A 20,915-nucleotide genomic window follows, 5' to 3' on the forward strand; every position below is an offset into this window, starting at 1 on the left:
ATAACTTTGTCTTTAAACATTTAGTTGGAAATAATAGTGCAGTAATTAATAATCAAGGAAGAGGAAATAATGGAGATGGTATATACTTTTATTCATAATGATGATGATGATGATTATTATTATTATGATGATGATGATGTTGATAATGATAATGATTATTATGGTGACATTGATTATGATGAGGTTATTGATTTTAATAATGATGATGATAATGATGATTACAATTTTTATGGTATTGTTTATTCTGATTATGCTGCTGTTGTAACGCAAATTTTTTATTAGGAAACACTTAGAGGACATTGTGTTTTCAAGCGTCTTTTTAAACCTCCATATAATTATGTGATATTGTGAACAACTTTGACTCATTGTGGTTTGTTTGTCCTCAAACTTACGTTGCATATTTTATTTTGTTTGTTCAGGAATGCTTCCTGAGAGACCTTGCCCAGCTTAAGACTTATCAGTAACTTACATTTTAAAATAGTAAAGCGACTTATGCGCCACCCAGCATTAATTTAAGTGTCACTCTCAATAAGAAATTATTAAAGTACCTAAAAGTAAAACAAATGAACTTTTTATTAACTCCACCAATCATTTTCAGTATATTATTTAAAATGTTTCTCGGTTTTCATCTATTCTGTTTTTTTTCATCAAGTCCACTTGTATTATATTTATTTCTGTAAAGGTTGTTAACGCCATGCAAGTGAATATGACAATTTGTTACGCTGATTAAATAAAAGCTTGTTTTTGCAAAAACTTCATCTTGTTTAAAACTCGTCCGTAGTGAAAAACTAAATGAAATATCTGAAATGCAAACTAATTTAATGAAAACAGATTAAATAAGTCTTTTAATTCTTAAAATCTCTATTCTTCACTCGAGGTTAAAGAGGCTCTCGAACTACTTGTTTATTAAGACTTCAAATTTCTGTGTAATTTGAATTAATCATTGTTAGTAAGCATCATAAATTTATTCATAATTTAAAGAGAAGATTTATTAGTTTATTATATAGGTTTGGACTTAGATGTTGCGTAGATTCCTGTTCCACTGTTAAATGGTTGTGGTATTAAATCAATTAAAGTTGTATTGCGGCTAGTTTTATCATACTATTTAAAACTCTAATTTTCTTACAAATGTTGGAGTAATGTGCATTGCTCCCTATATGATTTCTAAAAGTACACTGGCACACAGCCCTAAATCAGTTGCACTTGTTAAAGCAGCTATATCTGTTTTGTTTACATCAGCTATCCAAAAGCCAATCCAAAAACGTTCTCCGTCTTCTTTCTACACACCTCTTTCATACTCTCCTTCTTCAGTTTAACATCATCACGATTTATATGATAATACTTCACTTTTAAACAACTAAGTGACAACATTTGTGTTTATTTGTATGATTATTTTTCAGTAAGCATTGAAATTTATAAACAAAAGAATGGTGAAGTAACTTTGCAATCATTTCCAATATTCATCCTTTTTATCTTTTATTTAATTAAAGTATAAAAGTAAAAAATTGCTTTATGCGAAACATGAGTATTGAATGAAATCAACAGTAGACTCCACATCACATCATCGTGACTGCAGGCATCATTTCAAATCAATTTCAATACTTTTTTCTGATGAAGAAACTGGATATGTATGGCTTACAATGAGTATTTTAAATAATCTAGATGTTTAAATATCCATAATGACCTAAATGCTTTCGGCTTAAATACATTTCAAAAAATTGAAAGCATAAATGCTTAAAACTGGCTTAATTTTTTGCAAAACTAAATATTTTTAAAACAGAAAATTAAATAATATCAATCTCACAAGCTCTGCAATTAATTACCGCAAATGGTGCATTAACATCTTTGCGACTGTTTTCAAAACGTTTTTGCGTAAACAGTAACATGCTTTTGAAAATTGGAAAAAAAAATTAACGTTAGGCCCGCTTGAACATCTGTTATATTAAGTTTGTCGAAGCGACGACGATATCTGAAACCAATAGTTAGTTTCTGTAGATTGTGCAAAATGCATGTTCCAGCGTCATTGTCAAATTGTTGATGTCATAATACATAAATTGAATATTGAATCATGCAATGCTGCGCAAAATTTTTGCACGCAGCGGAATTAAGTTATTCTTTCATTCTTAAGTACTTATAAAATAGTGGAAAAGATAAAAAATTCAGTTGCTTCAATTACAAAATTTAATTTTTGAACAATTAGAGTATATTAAAAGAAAAAAAGAAAAAAGAAAAGTAATTAAAAACAGCTATTAAATATTTTTGAAGATGGGCACAGAACCTAAATAAATGTATACACACATTACATATATTTATGCATTTATATGGAATAAAAAATTACATTAGCATATATACGTCAATGCGTTGATAGATTTCAAATAATTAAATGCAAATATAATATACGCGCTAAAATATTCAACAACTTACATCTTTTTGCAACACAAACATCCAACTGTATCACACATTATTTTTCCAACTACAAACTTTAACAAAGTAAAAATGATGAAGATGAAAGCAACGATGATGATGATGATGATGATGATGATGATGATGATGATGATGATGATGATGATGATGATGATGGTGATGATGATGATGATGATAACGATGTTGATGATGATTGTTATAATGATGATGATGATAACTATAATAATGATGATGATGATAATTTTATAATAAAATTGATTATTATGATGACTATAATTATGATGATGATGATGATGATGATAATGATGATTTTGATAAAGAAGTTGATAGCGACGTTAATTATGAAGAGAATTTTTAAATATTTAGTGAGAAAAGAAAGCAGTGCTAATGCGGAAAAAGTAATAAACCAAATGACTGAATTTGGTAATGTATTTTAGTTTTAAAAATCTCTACATCAGTTGCTTGAATTACAAAATTTAATTTTTGAACAGTTAGAGTATATCAAAAGAAAAAAAGAAAAAAGAAAAGTAATTAAAAACGGCTATTAAATATTTTTGAAGATGGGCATTGAACCTAAATAAATGCATACACACATTACACATATTTATGCATTTATATGGAATAAAAAATTACATTAGCATATATACGTCAATACGTTGATAGATTTCAAATAATTAAATGCAAATATAATATACGCGCTAAAACATTCAACAACTTACATCTTTTTGCAACACAAACATCCAACTGTATCACACATTATTTTTCCAACTACAAACTTTAACAAAGTAAAAATGATGAAGATGAAAGCAAAAGTATTCAGAAATTCAAAACATTCCTTCTTAGCTTCGGGGTTTCCAAAAACAATTCTCCTAATGCAAATAAAAACAGAAGTCCTCATTGCCAAATCCACCTTTGCTGACAAAAACCTCATGCATTACAAATGTTTTATGTAATGCTTTTTAAAGAAATTAAATTTAGAATTAAAAAGTAAGAAAAAAGCTGCTCATTTAGCACGCTCACTCCCCTTAATGCTTATAAGGAAAGCTTTCATGATTTATTGCGGAAAAAGCTAGATTTTCTAACTTTTTTTTTTTTAGAATCGCCAGAATAAATCCTAAATACTGATTGCACAAGAAGTATTTCTGACACTTAAAAATCAAACTTCAAGACAATCATTTTATAGAAGAATATTAGGCCGTAAACTGTGGTGCTATGTTGCTGCCAGAAGCTCATTATTTAAATCAACAAACCATTTAATACGAAGTAGATTTTGTAAAGCAAATTAAAAATGAGTAAATATGAATTAAGAAGAATTTTAAATTCCTTGTTAAACTTTAGTCTAAAATCCCTTTAAAATCCAAGCATCTTAAAATAATAAGCAGCTTTTTTTTTCCGATCTTATACGATTATTTTCTTTCAAAATATTTAATATATTTTTTTTGATTGCTTTTCCTTTTATACTTTTTATATATTCTAAATATTTAAAAAAGTAAATTTTGAATTTGAAATAACTAAAAATTTTAATTTTTTTATTTTTAAAATTACAAAGAAAAAAAGTAAATTTAATTCCTCTGCGCGCTAAACTTTTGAGCAGCGTTGTACTAAGGTTTTGTTGCGTAATACAATCACAGCATCCCTATTAACCTTCTCATGACCAGTCGAAGTGTTAACCTTTTTTCCCCTTGTACTTGCTAAAAGACTTTTAGGCCAGGAGCTTAAAGAAATTTTTTAACTTAAGAGCAGCTTATCTTGATGTTGCTTTCATCACTGTTGCTGTAGTTGACTCCATGTTCTGGGCGATTCTCTAAAAATGGTTATAATTGTTTTCAGTTTGTTTATACAAACTTTTGTTAAATATAATGACTATAAGCACATAATGATATAAAACTACAATTTTATTTTCCCTTATCTTTATTTTAAAATCAATTTATATCTCAAACATTATAGAAAAGAAGAACACTCAATTAACAACACAGATACGCTATAAGATCTGTCATAAAATTGGAATAGATTGGCGCAGGTTTGGAGCTTGGCTTGACTTGTCTAACGACGTTCTTGACCACATTGACCACGATAATAAACGTCTTTATGACAAGGCTATGGGAGTATTAACTAAATGGGAGCAAAATATTGGAATTCCATCATGGGAACAGTTAAAAGATATTCTCAATGCCAATAAACGAAAAGATATTGTAGAGGAAATTGAAAAATACCTTCAAGGTATTTCTTTGAAATCTGCTTTTAAAATTGAAAAGTGCATTTATTCTAAAAGTTGTGTCAGTAAATGTTATTTATAGTGTTCATCCGTTTAAATACTTTAAGAAGTTTGTGCAGGTATAAATGCAGAAATGAAAGTATATAGAAAGGCAATAACAAACAGTAGCGATAAAATATGTTTCTGCTTCCCTACCATGATTTTTCTTATCTTTTACTTTATCTTTTGTTACTTAAATAACAGTTTGCAGGTATTTAATTCAATTAAATGGCATAAAAGTTAAATGAAAATTCATTAATGTTATCATGACTCATACAAATCCCTTGTTTCAGTTTGTTTTAAAACACCTCAATAGAAAAAATATATGCAACTAAAAATAACAAGTATCCTAATTCTAGTAATAAGGGTTATAGTAGTATATATATTGTTGTATATATATTGTAAAACTGTAAAATTTCTAAAATTAACTAAAGAAGTGGGAATGTTGCATTTAGTGAAATTCTTTTGGCATTTCTTATCAAATGACAGACTGAAAATCATTTTGTAGATCCAAATGTTAGTTTGGGTTGTTTTTAATTGCACTAATTAGCATCCTAAACCTTTTGCACCCTTAATAAATATGGAATACTATCCATGACATGAAATGATCTTGATAGTTAAATTAGGTTTAAATGCTTTTTTATATATTTACATGTTATTGAAAACAGGTTTGAGTGGTAGAGAAACTTAGCTTCATCCTCCCATCTTATTCAAAATAAGAAAAACGAAGTTTTTTACCAATTTTAATATCAATTCAATTCAAATTAGTTAATCTTTTTTTCTTTACATAAAGATACATTGGCATATCAACCATTTGAAAATGCTTTATTTTTATTACAGATATTGGATTTTTTTCAACTTATTCATTTCGATCCCTAAGATTAGATCATGGGAGCTACACATTTTGAGACAGACTTTAACTTTAATGAAATGTTTCATTTTCTGCTTGTCTTTCCTAAATATTTTATTAGTTTCAGGGGAATGATTGATGTTTTTTAAGGAAAGGGGAGGCGGTTTTAAAAGATTTGATTAAAGGATTTAATAACTTAATAAAATGACTCTTTTGCAGATTTTTTGTGTTGCAGAAAACTAAAAGTGGAATTATATTTCTATTTATAAGAGAAATTATAATAAAAATACTTTGTATCAATAATTTTCCAAAAACATTTAAATGTTTGTGTAAATACCTCTCCTCTCCTTGATATGTACCTTTGATTAGATCTAAGATAAATAAAATAGTTTTAAAAGTTTTAAAGGCATTGTTACAAACTATGCTCTGATAATTAGTTCGACAGAATTAAGTAACTATATGCTTGAAAGTCTTCTCAAAACAGCCCAGAATTTTTATTTTATGAAAATCAATTTTATTTGACTTATTTTTTGTTTTGCTTTTCTAGTTTCAATAAATTATGTCAGATTAAATATTATACATTACCTTGCGAACGAAAGGTCATCTGTTAAGTAAGCTGATATTGCTCTAATAGAAAAGTTTTTCATTTGAACATTTTAATTCCTCATAAATATCAATAAATTCAAAACCCTGCTTATCTAATCATTTTCCTGCAATATATGGGAATGTGATGTGTGAACAAGAAATAAGTTTAAACTAGCCGGTCTGTATTTAACATTAACATCCGTAATGTATGTATGTATGTATGTATGTATGTATGTATGTATGTATGTATGTATGTATGTATGTATGTATGTATGTATGTATGTATGTATGTATGTATGTATGTATGTATGTATGTATGTATGTATGTATGTATGTATGTATGTATGTATGTATGTATGTATGTATGTATGTATGTATGTATGTATGTATGTATGTATGTATGTATGTATGTATGTATGTATGTATGTATGTATGTATGTATGTATGTATGTATGTATGTATGTATGTATGTATGTATGTATGTATGTATGTATGTATGTATGTATGTATGTATGTATGTATGTATGTATGTATGTATGTATGTATGTATGTATGTATGTATGTATGTATGTATGTATGTATGTATGTATGTATGTATGTATGTATGTATGTATGTATGTATGTATGTATGTATGTATGTATGTATGTATGTATGTATGTATGTATGTATGTATGTATGTATGTATGTATGTATGTATGTATGTATGTATGTATGTATGTATGTATGTATGTATGTATGTATGTATGTATGTATGTATGTATGTATGTATGTATGTATGTATGTATGTATGTATGTATGGTAAAAAGGTGAAAGATGTCTTAGACAGCAAACCGGAGATTTCTGTTCGAACTTTAGCGAATAAATTTAAGGCAAGTTAAAAATTAAATAAAGAAGTGGGAATGTTGCATGTTATGATATTTTATTGACAGTTCTTATCAAATGACAGACTGAAAATCAGTTAGTTGAACCAAATGCTAGTTTGGGTTGTTTTCGTTTGCACTAATTGGTATCCCAAACTTTTTACTTCCTTAATATATATGGGATTCTATCTTTAATATGAAATGATTTTGATAGTTAGATTAAGTTTTAAATGCTTTTTATATATTTACATGTTATTGAATTCATGTTTGAGTTTATTTAAATTTAAGTCAATCGAAGCAACACTAATTATTTAGACACATTTGCTTTATACGATGTGTTATAAATGTTGTTGTTTAGTTTTTTTGTGGAATGTGCTTATTGTTTTGATTGTCTTGATTGTTTAATATGAGTATAGTTTAATTAGTGTTTTTGATAGTGTATTTCTATTATTTTTCTTTAATACTTAAAACAGCTAACATTCCTTTTATGTACAATAAAATTATAAAGATTTTTTGAAAAAGTTTATAAGCGATGAATAAATTTATAACTTATTTAATGTTTGTTTACCAATACCATAAATTTATACGAGCTGTTCAATTGACTCTTCTAACCTTCCTTTCTTTCATGCCCTTCTAATTAGCTCTCCTCTACTCTTGTTTATGAAAATAAATAAAGTTTGACATCAAGAACTTATATGTTTATTTATTTCAATGTAAAGTTTTTCAGAAATTAGATATTTTATCAATCTTATAGTAAATGGCAAAAAAAGTTTAAAATATTTTAAATACAAGATTGATATTAAACGTTTGCTGGTTGACGTTCTTTTGCTTTTTTGTTTTAACTCTTAGGTTGAAAAATGATTTTCTTTTTTCTTTGTAACAACTAGGCTGAAAAAGGATTTATTGAAACGAAGTTATAAGAATTGTGCCAATAACGTGTTGTAATCGAATATTGTCTTCTCAAGAACTCATGAATGCTACATTTTCAGCTATGTGCTTATTGAAATATATATAGAATATAACCCTTTAGAAAGGTTTGTTTTCAAAAACTTTTTACGTAAAATAATGCGGATTATTTTTCTGAAATTTGTCATAATTTGCCCCCAAAAAGATTAAATTATTGCGCAAATCTTTTTTTTTAATCGTGCTTTTTCTTATCAACGCGGAAGATATTGAAATAAGTAGGCAGGTTTATATTTTCGTCCATTTTTAAATAAAAGATTTTAAAATTTTACATGTGAGTTGAGTTATGCTGATAGTATATCAATAATGCCCTGAAATTTAGAAACAGTTGTCTTTCGATTCTCGAACTCTTAAGGCAACGGGATAAAAGCTCAAAATATCGAGCAAGGGTTTTGTAAAAACACTTTTCTTTTTGTAGAAGTCAGGTGGACTTTCTTGTTTTATAAAAGCCAACAACATGTTCAATGTTATTAGATTCTCAAGTTTCTTAGCCTGCAATATTTTCTGTCTTGTATTTCTTTTCCTTATTTTGGGGTATGGAGTGAAGAGTTTTGCAGAGTTTCAAAAACACCTAATAAAACATATAATGGTTATGTCGGTGCCTCATGTCAATAACTTCATTAACGCTATCCTCAGTTTCATCATCATTATTTTCTAAAGTAGGGTCTAAAATCTAAATAACTATTTAGGGTTGGGAATACCGGGATCCCGGATACCGGGATCCCGGTATTTGGAACAATTTATAGTTGCCGAAATACCGGTATTAAAAAAGTGGAATACCGCTATTTCGGTATTCGAAATAATTTCACCATTCGAAAGCTCAAAAAGTTTAAAATTTTAATTGATCTTATAAATGGAAACAAAATTCATTGTACAAAATTAAATGTGGGTATATATATAGTATATATAGTATATAGTATATTGGTATATATTATATACCAATATCATATATGATATTGGTTATTTTTAGTTAAATAAAAATATTATACAAAATTCCAAACGGTAAGTTAAATTATACATTATAAATTATACATTTGTGTTTTATTTCATTTGTGAATATTCATATCGGTATAAAATTTGTATTTTATACCGATATGATTATTCAAGATTTTGAGGAGCATTCCAAAGCAAATTTAAAAAAATTCATCATGGTTTCATTTTGTAAGAGAAAAAGCAAGACAGTGTGCTAAATGTAAATTGTGTAAGAAAATAATAAAAACACATGGAGGTTCTACAAGCGGTCTTCATACCCATTTAAAAACAATTCATAAAGTCAATTTGTTCAAAAGAGATGTAGGTAGCCCCACTGTTTTAGATTCTTCAGAGTTTTTACAGACATCAAAACCTTCAGTTACTATAAACAACTTTTTTAAAAGTGATAAAATGGATGATTCGTTGCCAGCGATTTTAGCTAGGATGACTGCGTGTGATGGTTTATCATTCAACATTATTTCCACATCATATAATATCAGAAAAGGCTTAACAGCCAGAGGATTTTCTAACATACCAAAGGATCACAAAACAATGCACAAAATGGTATTGAATTACAGTAAAAATATACGAGACGAAGTAATTAAAGAATTATCGAGCAGAATTGCTAATGGAAACAGATTTTCTCTAACTTTCGATGAATGGACATCGATAAGAAATAGACGTCACATAAATATTAATGTCCACTCTGACAAAGAATTTTGGAATCTGAATTGGTGCTTTTGGAACAATTCCCGCAGAAAAATGTGTTGAGCTTGTGAACGATAGGTTAAGTGATTTTAAGCTTTCGATCAAGAATATTGTAGGTATTACCACTGATGGCGCTGCAGTTATGACAAAGGTAGGCAGGTTAATTGAAGCACATCAGCAGCTATGTTTAGCGCATGGAATTCAGTTGGGTGTTATCGGCGTACTCTATAAAAAACCTAATAATGAGGATAGTCTGTGTAATGAAGAAGATGCCAACATTACATCAGCTCCTACTCTCAGATTTGAAAAAGAGCAGAATTCCACAGATGATGACGAATTAATTGATGAAGATTATGAAAATGAAAAAGGTTTACTCATAATCTCCACTGAAAACGATGATGATAATTCTTCTTTTCTGGTACATCAGCAAACGTTACCATTAATTCAAAAAGTTCGAAAAGTGGTCAAAATATTCCGTTCTTCGCCTACAAAAAATGACAAAGTCCCACAAAAATGTTAAAAAAGAGTTCGGGAAAGAATTGTCTCTGGTTTTAGACTCAAAAACACGATGGAATAGTTTGGTGTCTATGATATAACGTTTTGTCAAATTAAAAAATGGCATCAAAAAGAGTCTAATAGATTTAAAATCACCTTTTTTTTTTTTCAGATACAGAGTTTGAAATGTTGTCAAATATCCTTTCAGTTTTACTTCCTAATAAGCTTACAGTTGAAGCAATCTGCTGACAAGATGCAACTTTATTATCTGCAGATGCTGCTATTCAATTTATGATGAAATCAATAACTGGCCATCCATGTTCATTAAGTTATAAATTGAAAGCAGCTTTAAAAGTACGTATTCTTGAAAGACGAACAGAAATTTCAAGTGTTTTGTAATATTTATAAGATGCAGACACCAATGAAAATCCGAGCGATGATGAAATCGATAGAGATTATGAATTATTTCCGATCATTACCAAAGCTGCAATCACAAAAGTTATCGTTTCACAGATACAACGTCTGGGTGTGGCCAACTTGCACTATGAAGCTGCACCTTTAGCAACAACATCTACTTCAGCCAACAATATAGTAGACACAAATATAATATTCAATGTCGATGATGATGAAGTTGATCAAAGAAATGAAATTTCTCTCACTTTAAAAGAAAAGTTGGAGATAGCAATATCAATAAAAATTTGCACCAGATTACCTGAGAGTGGAATCGACCGAAATAAAAAAGATCTCACACGCTCAATAAAAAAAAGAAATTTTTGAGACAAATGGCAAAAGGGAAAAATACTTAACTTTAATATATAATTATTTGCTAAGTATTCAACCAACCGGTGTAGAATCAGAGAGAGCTTTTTCGGTAGCTGGCTTAATCTGCACCAGATTTCGGTCAAAGATGGGAGATAATTCGCTTAACAACCTATGTTTTCTGAGATCTTATATCAACAACCAACTGCAGAAAAAGTAGAACCTTACATTTTACTGAACTTTGTTTTTCTTTTTTTTATTCTTTAAATAAGTTAGTATAGCTTTTTTTAATTGCCAAACCATTTTTTAATTACATTATTCATTCATTTGTATTATTAAAGGAAATCTAATAATACCGGTTTAATACCGGAATCCCGGGATTATAAATTTTCAATACCGAAATACCGGTATTTGATTTTTGGTCCGGTATTCCAAACCCTAATATAAATGTATATATATATATATTAAATGTAAGACTAAAAATTTTTTTTGGCAATTTTTGGTTTCCCATGCCACTATGAGTGGAGAAATTACATTTTAAAACTGGAAATACCATTTCAAAGTGTTAAATCTTAAAAAAGTTCACCCCCCTAAGCTGAAAACTGTTTTCTCCCATCTACACTATGAGTCATAAAAAAACATGCCACTGAACTTTCTACCATAACTTTGTCAAATTTGGTCTGATGCCTAACAAAATTTCAAATTTTGTTAAGAATTGAATTGCAGAAAAACTTTCGTCTGATGGCGACCCAATTCTAAAAACTGACTGTACACAAACACTCCACTACTAGAAAACACGGATTCTGGGACAAAACCATTTTTTAGGGTATGCCTAGCTATTTTTCTGTCAGGATTCTGGGACAAAACGATTTTTTCCGTATAAAATCCTAAATTTTTTTTGGTTTCTGGGACAAAATGATTTTTTTCATGACGTGATAAATCGTAATGAAAAGCAAAGATGTTTCATACCAGCGTAAATAGCTACAAGCCTAAGAGTTTAGATCCATGGAAAATTCTCTGAATTTTTTAGATCCTTTTTATGCGTAATAATAGGCTTGTCCGAGAAGAAGGTAAAAGCTTCCGGATTGACCGACTTGTGCGTCACCTGAGTTGAGAGTGACGACAAGCCTTCTTCCGGCTGCGACGCTGGGCATGGAGTCTGCTTCTCCAAAATTTCTGTAAAAGGAAATGGTGGTGGTGGATCCGATGGAAGCATTGGATTGGTACAACAAACCCGTTGATTTGTTGTTGAACGAGGATATGTTTGATCCGTTCCACGAGGACAAATAAAAATCTTCGAGTCCAGACGAGGAAAAGAAGCATTTGCTGTCGGAGTCATAACCAGGAAAAGTGTTGTAATTGTTTGCACTGTAAGGAGTCCATGGGCTTAGGACAGTGCCGTTGCCTGGAGGTAAATTTCCGTCGTACATTCTGACTCTGGACTCCCACCAGTTTCCAGAAGCGCCGATGACGTGCATCCTGATGTATTTCAGAAAAACTCCATTTCCATTTCCATTGGTGTTCAGCAAAACATATTCGTTCCCGTAAGTCGTTTGAAAATATCTGAACGTCCTTCCGTACAATTTAACGGAGGAAAGGAGGGGAGGAATGGAGGTGAATGTGGAAATGAACGGTTGAATCCAATACGTGATGGCTGCAGCATTATTATTGATCAATTGGATGGTTAAGCTTGATGTAAACGGCAAGTCAACTGTAAAATATCCTCCCAAGGAAGTGGTACTAAACATGTTGCATCCTTGCAAAGAATTGGCGTAAAAAGGTCCACCGAGAGGGGAAAAGAGCAAGCCACAGGCAAGAGCAGCGGCGTCCACACCAACAGCGTCAGTGGTTGTTGAATAATTACCAACTCTAATTTCTCCGTCTGCCAATATCCGAATAAAAACATTTCCAGGGACGTTTGTTCCGGTTCCACTAAAAGCCAGCCATAATCTTCTCAGAACACCAGGACCATCAATGTAGCTGAAAACCGGTGCTGTGGTTGATCCTGCAACCGTTTGAGACTTTAACCCCAAGGACGAAAATCCTGAATTGGGAAAAAATCCTAAAAAGTTGGAATTTTGTGACAAAGCGTCCACATAACTTTTCGTCGCAGCGTCTTGTGCGTTTGAAGGGTTGAGCACATTGATCAATTTATGAGAATTCAAATCCAAGTCAGCTGTTCCCACTGATGTTCCACCTGACGCATGCGTGTCCACGTAATTTTTGGTTGCTGAATCTGAGGATAAAGTGGGCTCGGCTAAATTGGTCAATTTGTGTTGCGTCATGTTGACGTCTGTGTACAAAATATTGGAATAAGCCACTTTGGTGTCTACATACGCTTTTGTTGATGCATCGTGAGAAGTGGTAGGATCTTTCACATTGATTAATTTGTTGTTGTTTAAATCCATGTCTGCAGTGATGGTGCTCGTTCCATCTGTTTTGACGCGCATGCTCGAGCTGACGTCCACGTAATTTTTGGTGGCGGCGTCGTGAAGATTGGTCGGTTCGTTCAAGTTGATCGCTTTGTGAAAATTCAAATCCAAGTCTGCAGCTCCAATTACCGTTCCTCCTCCTCCTCCTGTCGAATGCGTGTCCACGTAATTTTTTGTGGCGGCGTCGTGCGAGTTGGATGGTTCTGCCAGGTTGATAATTTTGTGAGAGTTGAAATCCATGTCTGCAGTGATGGTGCTGGATCCATCCGTTTTGACATAAACGTTGCTTGTTGAGTCATATGCAAGGTTGTCGAGATAAACGCTGAACTCGTTTCTGTTGAATTTGTCAATCATTTTTTAAAAGGACAAAAATTTTTTTTAATTCGGAAGTGATTACCAAAGGGTGTTGACAACGTCTTGAAAGCTGTTTCCCTCGTCACATTTTTTCAAGACGTAAAGACACAAGTGACCACATTAAGACGTGTTTCCAAATTGAACCCTTTCGCTGTTGTAAAAGACAGGACTTTTCAGATATTGAACCAATTCAACGAGAGGGGGTTGAGCATAAGAGTCAAAGCTGAACTTTGAGTCCCCATCTTTGAACCAACACACCCAATGAAACCCTCCGGTGCTCGAATCCCCCGTATTGATAATCCCGCATTCTTTTTTTCTTGGTTTTTTTGGTAATATGTCTCTGACAAATACCCCGCGAAAATTTTTTATTTTTAATTTTTTTGCAGCTTCTATCAATTGAAAATTGGTCAAAGCCTCGTTCGGCAAAATAATTCCTTCAACATTGATCATTTTTATTTATTTTTTCTTTTTTAATTTGCTTCCCCATTTTTGTCACTTACCTTTTGTTCCTCTTTTAATTTGTAATGACCATAAGCCAACGTGTGTATCCCATCATCCGAAATGATTCTTTTGTCATCGTTGGAGCTGAGAGAGGTTTTGTTGATTTCCTCCGTGTAAACGTCATGTAAATGGGATCGGAGGACATTCATTTTGTTAAACTTTTCTTTTTTGGTTTCGAGGCATTTTTTGTAATCGTCGTGTGTGATGTATTTTTGGACAACATATTTTTTAACTCCTTTGCATTTTTTGTGCTCTTTTTGATGTATTTTGTAAGAGTACAATTTCGACCTGAGACCAACAAACTCTTCAATCTGTTTTCCTCCGGTTTCGTCTTTGAACATCCCAATAACCTTTTTGTTTAAACCCACTTTGAACCCGACGCTTTGAATGGTAGGATGGTCTTTTGGAAAATCGCTCGTGTCGAATTTGCTTTCCACATCGTCGGCAATGTCCTTGTAAAAATCTTCCGTTTTGATTTCATAAACCAGCGAGTCCGTGTCTGTCATCAACAGCTTTGCGTTACCAGGATATTTTTTTCGAATGTAATCATAATGGAACTCGAACATCAAGGTTTTGCTCAAATCCAAAATGGACATGCCCAAATAAATTGGTTTGTTGTAAAAAATTTTTATCCTTTTCATGTGAACAGCAATCAAGTTTTCATCGAAAATCGTGTGACGGTCGTAGTTGGGTTTAGCCGCCAATTTTATTGCCTTTTCCTTTGTTGTCGCCAGTCTCACGTCCACTCTTTTTTCAATGTTCTCCATTGTTTTTCCAAACACTGAATTGTTCATCAGCTTGAAAAATTCCTTTTCAAATTCGCTGGTAGCTTTTGTTCTCAATTCTGTGTTGAGGTCAATGTACGGTTTCATCCAATCACGTTGCTCAAATTTTATTCCTCTGTGCACCTTTGAGATTTTAATTCCCAATCGTTCATATAATTTCAGGTTTTCACAGTGAAGGACATAATTTTTTTTGTCGTTTAAATTTGGAACGAGCTTATCCACTTTTCCGATTTTCATTCTCTCTGGTGCCAACGGATAATCGTTGTGTTCATCGTGAAGGTTTTCCGGATAATCCAAATCAACCTCCAAAAAGCTTGGAACCGATCTCCAATCGGAAAGTTCGTCTTCTGTCATCCATTCGAATCCGTTAGTGGGAAGAGGCTTGCACATAGCCCATCCATACAAATTGTTGGCGTCCAAGTATTGAATGAATTTTGATGGTTGATTTGGATCGTACGAGTCTCCCATGTATTTGTTGTTTGATTTTCCATACCTGTTAGAGATCATGCTGATCCCTCCACGTGTTCCTTTTTGGATCATTCGAAGCATGTCGGGGTCGCTCAACAATTCCAATCTTATTTTTGTCAGTTTCAAACAAGCGTCCCAAGCCAACCCTGGAGACGTGTAATACCAGGCTGGGTCGAGCTTGTAATGTTTCATGCAAACGTCCCTGAAATTTTCAAAGACGTCAGCCAGAATCAAAACGTCTGACACGTTGTACAAATCGTGATAATCTCTGAACGTTTTACATCCAAATACGTTCCAAACCTTTTGCGCATGCGCGTAATCTTCATCGCTTATTTCCTCGTGATTAAGTTCTGAGAAAAACGCTTCTTTTGGAGGTAATTGCGTTTCTTGAAATTTATCGAATCCATTCACCCAACCGTAAGGGTAAACGCCTTTTCTTCGAAGCAAATCGAATTTTTCTCCTTTAAAATGTTTTAAGAGGTTTTTAAACTCTTCCGGCTTCAAATTTTTCGACAAAGTATCCAAACTGAAGGAAAGGAATCTAAAACTGTCGATGAACCTCAATTCAATTTTTTTGTCTTTTGTTTTTCCGTCTTTCCCAGTGTACTCTCCCACTTTGATTTTTTTCGAGAAGCTGATGTATTTTTCCTCGTTGCATGGGATGCAGGTTATTTCTCCTCCCAATTTTTTGATGAACAAATGGCTGTCGTAACCAGACAGATTGTGAAAAACGACAGGAACAAATTTTGGGACTTTGTATTTTTTATTGCAAGCATCATGAGCAGCACCACGATACTTTCCAGTAAAATGACAATGATCACGCACCTTTTTTTCTGAATCGAGAATTTTTTCTTCGCAAATGTGACAAACCGTCGCGGATTTGAAATTATTTTCATCCTCTTTTGTGAGAACCATATTTTTTTTCTCGATTTTTCCAAAAATTTCTTTTATTTCTTTTTCCAAACTTTCGACAAAAAATTGAGCCACGTCTTGGTTCTCGTTTGACGATTCGGAAATGGATGGATCGCCGTTATAAACGGTTTCGTCAAAACATTTGATGTAATAGGAAAAGGAGCTCGGAACGTGCCTTTGAAACTTTTTAGTGTACGATTTTTTATTGTCATATTGCTTGTTGTTATCAATCGGTTTGACAAAGCTTTCAAAATCCGCGTAAACGATGAATGGAACCCTCATCTTATTTCCAAGGTGTTCAAATTTCATGAAAGAATTTTTTGGAGGAAGATCCATTCGAACAGAGTCATGCTCTCTGCAATAAGTCGAATGCTTTGAAAGAGCCTCCTCGCTGTTCATCCCCTGCAAGCAGTTTCTGCAAAAATATTTTTTTACTTTTTCTTTTGATGATTGGGATGAAATGAGTCGACTCAGATTTTTGATCAGGCAATAATGATTTGTTTTTTCATCTGAAATAAGAAGCAAATCTATTTCATGCTTTCTGTTCAAGCATTTGGATATTCTCAAAGGGTGAACTAATTCATTTTTGTATCCGAAAACGTTGACGCTGATGTCTGGATTGTTTTTTTCAAATTTTTTGATTTGATCGAGTTTAACAGGAAAATCAATCCCTTCCCAATTTATTTTTTTTGAATTTTCGATCAAGTCTTTGTCAATCCTTTCTCCATGTTTTTCTTTCATGTTTAACGCCCTGGTGACACACCACTTGAAGCATTCATTGTCTTCGTTCACCATGTTGATGATTGCTTTTTTGCTTGACAGAAAATCGTTGAGAGGGATATACGAACGACCACCGATGGGCTTGTAGTCAATTAAATTGATGTCCATTTTCAAGATGGCGGACACTGTGCAATTCGAGCCCATTTTGTTGTATTTTTCCATGTTTTCCAGGATCTTATCTTTTGCTTCTTCATAAAATTCGCTCAAGTTCGTCGACTCCAAAATAATCCCAGCTTTTGACACAAAAGGCACGATTCGATGCACCTCCTCTCCTGTTGTGATGCTGACGGTCTCCATATCGATTGTCAAAACAAGGATCGCTTTTTTGTTTTTATTCTCTTGAAGAATCTTGATCGCTCCGTCTTTCGCCAAATTTAAAAAGGCAGAAGCATCCTTTTGGTTTCCTTCGACTTGATGCGAAAATTGTTTGGCAACACGCTTCAGCGCATGATCAGTCAATTGAAAATGAATGAGGGGTTTGTAAACTGCATTGCGCACAATTGATTTTAGGACCGTTGATTTGAGGGATTCAACTTTCTTTTTCACTTCGTTGTATACATTGCTCACTGTTCTCTTCACAGCCTCTGGAACGTAAGGATCGACAATCTCAAGAAATCTGTTGAAGCTGTTGACGACTGTATTTGTTACAGCCGTTGTAAACCTTGAAAAAACTCCTGGGGTCAACACAGGAGATGAATCTGGAACAGGGGAGTCAAAGATATATTGTGATGACGGCTTTGGAGGAAGAGCTGGTTTTTGAGCTGGCTTCAACATGATAGGACTTGGTGGAATTGTTGATGGTTTCGGAGCGATGATAGGCTTTTGACGTGGGGCGATCGAACTAAGATCAGGACGAGGAGCGATAACAGGTCTTTTAATAACCCATGAAAGTATGCTCCTTTGAGATGATGAGGTGTTTAATTTTTTCACAAGATCAGTCTTTTGCATTTTTGAATAATTTTTCAATTTTTGAGCTTTGGCGATTTCTCGCAATTCTTTTAAAGTTTTGTTTTCCATTTTTTTATTGCCAAGAAAATTATTTAACTCAAAATCAATTTTTTGAGGTTTTCCATTCTTCCGCATTTTGTTTTCCATTTTTATTACGCCAAGAACTTTTTTTTTTTTAATTCTTAGAAAAAAGAATTAAAAAATCACTTGTGATTTCCACGGATCTGAAGGATCTTAAAAATGTTTAAGCAGCAGGAGCACAAAATCTTCCCACTCTCCAAGAAGACGAATAGTTTTTTTCCCACTCTTCTGCAATGATATCGTTTTCCGTCTCTTCTGCAATGATCTCGTTTTCCGACTTTCCTCTTAAGATATGACTAATTACTAAATTTCGTCGATCGTTATCCGTAAATTCATAGTGATACATAGAAGAACCATTTTCAAAAACAACAATATCATAAGGACCAATATTAGCATCATCAGGATCAATAAGATCTTCACGACGAAAATTATCTTCAGCAATATCTTCAGCAATATCTTCAGGATCAATATTTTCAGAATAACTCATCTTTTCTATTGTCAAGAAAATTATTTAACTCAAAATCAATTTTTTCAGACTTGGAGTTTTTTTTTCTGTTTTCGAGTTTTTCAGAATTAACGATCTCAATCTTGATTCCATTATCCGCTTTTCCATCACGACGCTCTAAATATCTCCAGCCATGACCAGTCTTTTTCATCGCTTCGTAAAGAGATTTGTATTCAACCACCTCTCCTGTTTCCATGTTGGTCGTTTTCACAGACACAGGTTTTTTTCGAATAGAACAAAGCCTCTCGTATTTTGGATCTATCGGTTTTTTCACATTTTCAGTTTTTATTTCTTTTTTCGGTCGACCCACATGTCTGCATTCTTTTACACCTTCCAAAAGCGTATCTTTGCTTACGAGATTGTTCTCAACCGCAATCATCAGCAAAGACGGTAAATTGTTTGAGGTTAATGTAATACCATTTTCTCTCAGCAAATTTTTCAGATAATTTTTTGTTAGTCTCATGTTTTTATTTTTAAAAAGAAAAAATTTTTTTTAAATCAATTTAACAAGAATCCTTAATAAACAACGTTCATGTTGTTTCCGTCTGAAGAAAATTGGATCAATTTGTCGGAAATGATCACTGCGAAAATAACGGTGTTGTCTGGCACAGCCGTTCTGAATTTTAGGTTGACAACCAATTCAGCCGTTTCGGAAACAACTCTCTCCTTTTGCTTGCTGATGTCGACAAAAAACAACGGAAACAAATTTTTATATTCAAGCAGAGTCAAACCGGATTGACAAACAAGCTCGTTTGTGCCATAATATTTTTCATCAAAAGTGAACGCATCAGAATGAGCCATGACTATTTTCTTTTCTCCAAAATTTAAATCATAATTGTAATTTGGATATTTGATACCATTAACGGTCACGAAAAAATTGCTGACGTCACATTGATCGAACACGGCTGGATTTGCGGTTTGACTGGAACCTCTGTTTGTCTGAAGACCAAACACAATATATCTCGGAACGCTTTTGTCCGTGATCCTTCCAAGGGTCCAAGTGAATTCTGTGAGACCCGCTGGAATGACTTGTCTTTCAACTTTGTTTGCTTTGTAAGCCACTGGAACTTTGATTTTCTTTGTCATCATGTTCAAAAATTCTGATTTTTTCAAAACATCAAGCTCAACCCTTGGCATGAAAAGTCGGAATTTTTTAAGGTCGATCATTCCTGCAGCAACAGTTCCAGCTCTGTAAATGGCGTCATCGTACTCTTTTTTAGTAAAGGTGATCGTGTGCCTGAATCCGTAAACGACTTTGTCGTAAGTTTCGCAAAAACCAAAAATGTGCTTTAAAGGGATTCTTAACGAAAATGTGCCAATGGATGTGGTGTCTGCAAACAAGTGGTCTCGTCTGACGTTGAATCCTGTGGTTCCAGTTGCGTTTGAAGTATCTTTGTACCACATTTGCTTCAAACCATCGGCATGCTGAAAACCGTAAGGATATTTTAACAATCCAAGCATGGTTGTTCCTTGACCTGGATACATGACTCTTTCCACTGGCTGTCCTGATAATTCATAATTTACGTCGCTGAACAAATACATGATGGCGTTGTTCACCAGAGCAATGTTGTCTGCTGCCGCATAAACGGTTCCGTCTTGTTTTTTCAAAACACCTTCCACGTGGATGTAAGCCTCAGACGGAAGTGTCTGCACAGACTGGCAATCAATCTCGAAAATGATCGATCCTGAAGAATTTAAATCGAGGTTTGTTGGAAGGTACTCGAAAAAATCAACTTTTTCAATGCCGGTGTCATACTCGGGCATTTCATCAACTCTTAATCTGTCGGTGTTTATCATTTTTAAAAATGAGAAAAAAAATTTTTATATCAAAATATCAAATCATGCAATCAAAAGCCCGCTTCCCATTTTAACCAGATCTTGGATTCTTGCTGCGTTCTTTTTTGTCATTTTCTTTTTAATGGATGAACCAAACATTTTTTTGTCTAGCTCTACCATCGGATTAACATACTCATATTGCTTTGCTGCTTCACTCAAAATCATGCTGGGGTTTGGCGTTCCTGTCTTTGCATAAACTTTTTCAATCGCTTTTTTTCCTTTGTCGATGGCAACGTCTCTGGCGGTGGATATGGCAGAAGAGGCCAATTCTTTTCCTGCAGATTTGGCGGCTGTGATCGCTTCTCTTCCAATTTCGCTTGCTGCTGCTTTCCTCAATAAATGAAGAGATGACTTTGATGCGTTTGAAGCGATCATTCTCCTCAAAAAATTTTTAAACGTGTCTACGATCCCTCCTCCTCCGATGACGTTCTTTTTCATATAT

General features: G+C 33.0%; 3 protein-coding genes across 51 annotated transcripts in view; 1 reads left to right on the forward strand and 2 right to left on the reverse strand.

The window, feature by feature from the left end:
• LOC149877362 (uncharacterized) overlaps positions 1–8,007 on the forward strand; it is a 20,028-nt gene extending 12,021 nt beyond the window's left edge. For 26 of the 43 annotated variants that reach the window (XM_090073866.1, XM_090073863.1, XM_090073861.1 and 23 more), the window contains 4 exons: positions 25–78; positions 2,791–2,847; positions 4,372–4,644; positions 7,862–8,007. In XM_090073866.1, coding sequence (XP_089929992.1) covers positions 25–78; positions 2,791–2,847; positions 4,372–4,644; positions 7,862–7,866 — 389 coding nt within the window. In that variant the 3' untranslated portion in view covers positions 7,867–8,007. Of the gene's footprint in view, positions 1–24; positions 79–2,790; positions 3,393–3,521; positions 3,745–4,371; positions 4,645–7,861 lie in introns of those variants that run through there. The other 17 variants (XM_090073889.1, XM_090073892.1, XM_090073894.1 and 14 more) reach the window with 3 other exon arrangements.
• LOC149877356 (uncharacterized) overlaps positions 1–20,915 on the reverse strand; it is a 243,389-nt gene that overhangs the window by 66,743 nt on the left and 155,731 nt on the right. The window lies entirely within an intron of this gene.
• LOC149877360 (uncharacterized) overlaps positions 1–20,915 on the reverse strand; it is a 253,109-nt gene that overhangs the window by 32,994 nt on the left and 199,200 nt on the right. The window lies entirely within an intron of this gene.

Source organism: Hydra viridissima, unplaced genomic scaffold (genome assembly GCF_058129835.1).
Source record: "Hydra viridissima isolate aposymbiotic clone 2 unplaced genomic scaffold, HvirCarnegie_v1 scaffold_16, whole genome shotgun sequence".
NCBI classification, from domain to species: domain Eukaryota; kingdom Metazoa; phylum Cnidaria; class Hydrozoa; order Anthoathecata; family Hydridae; genus Hydra; species Hydra viridissima.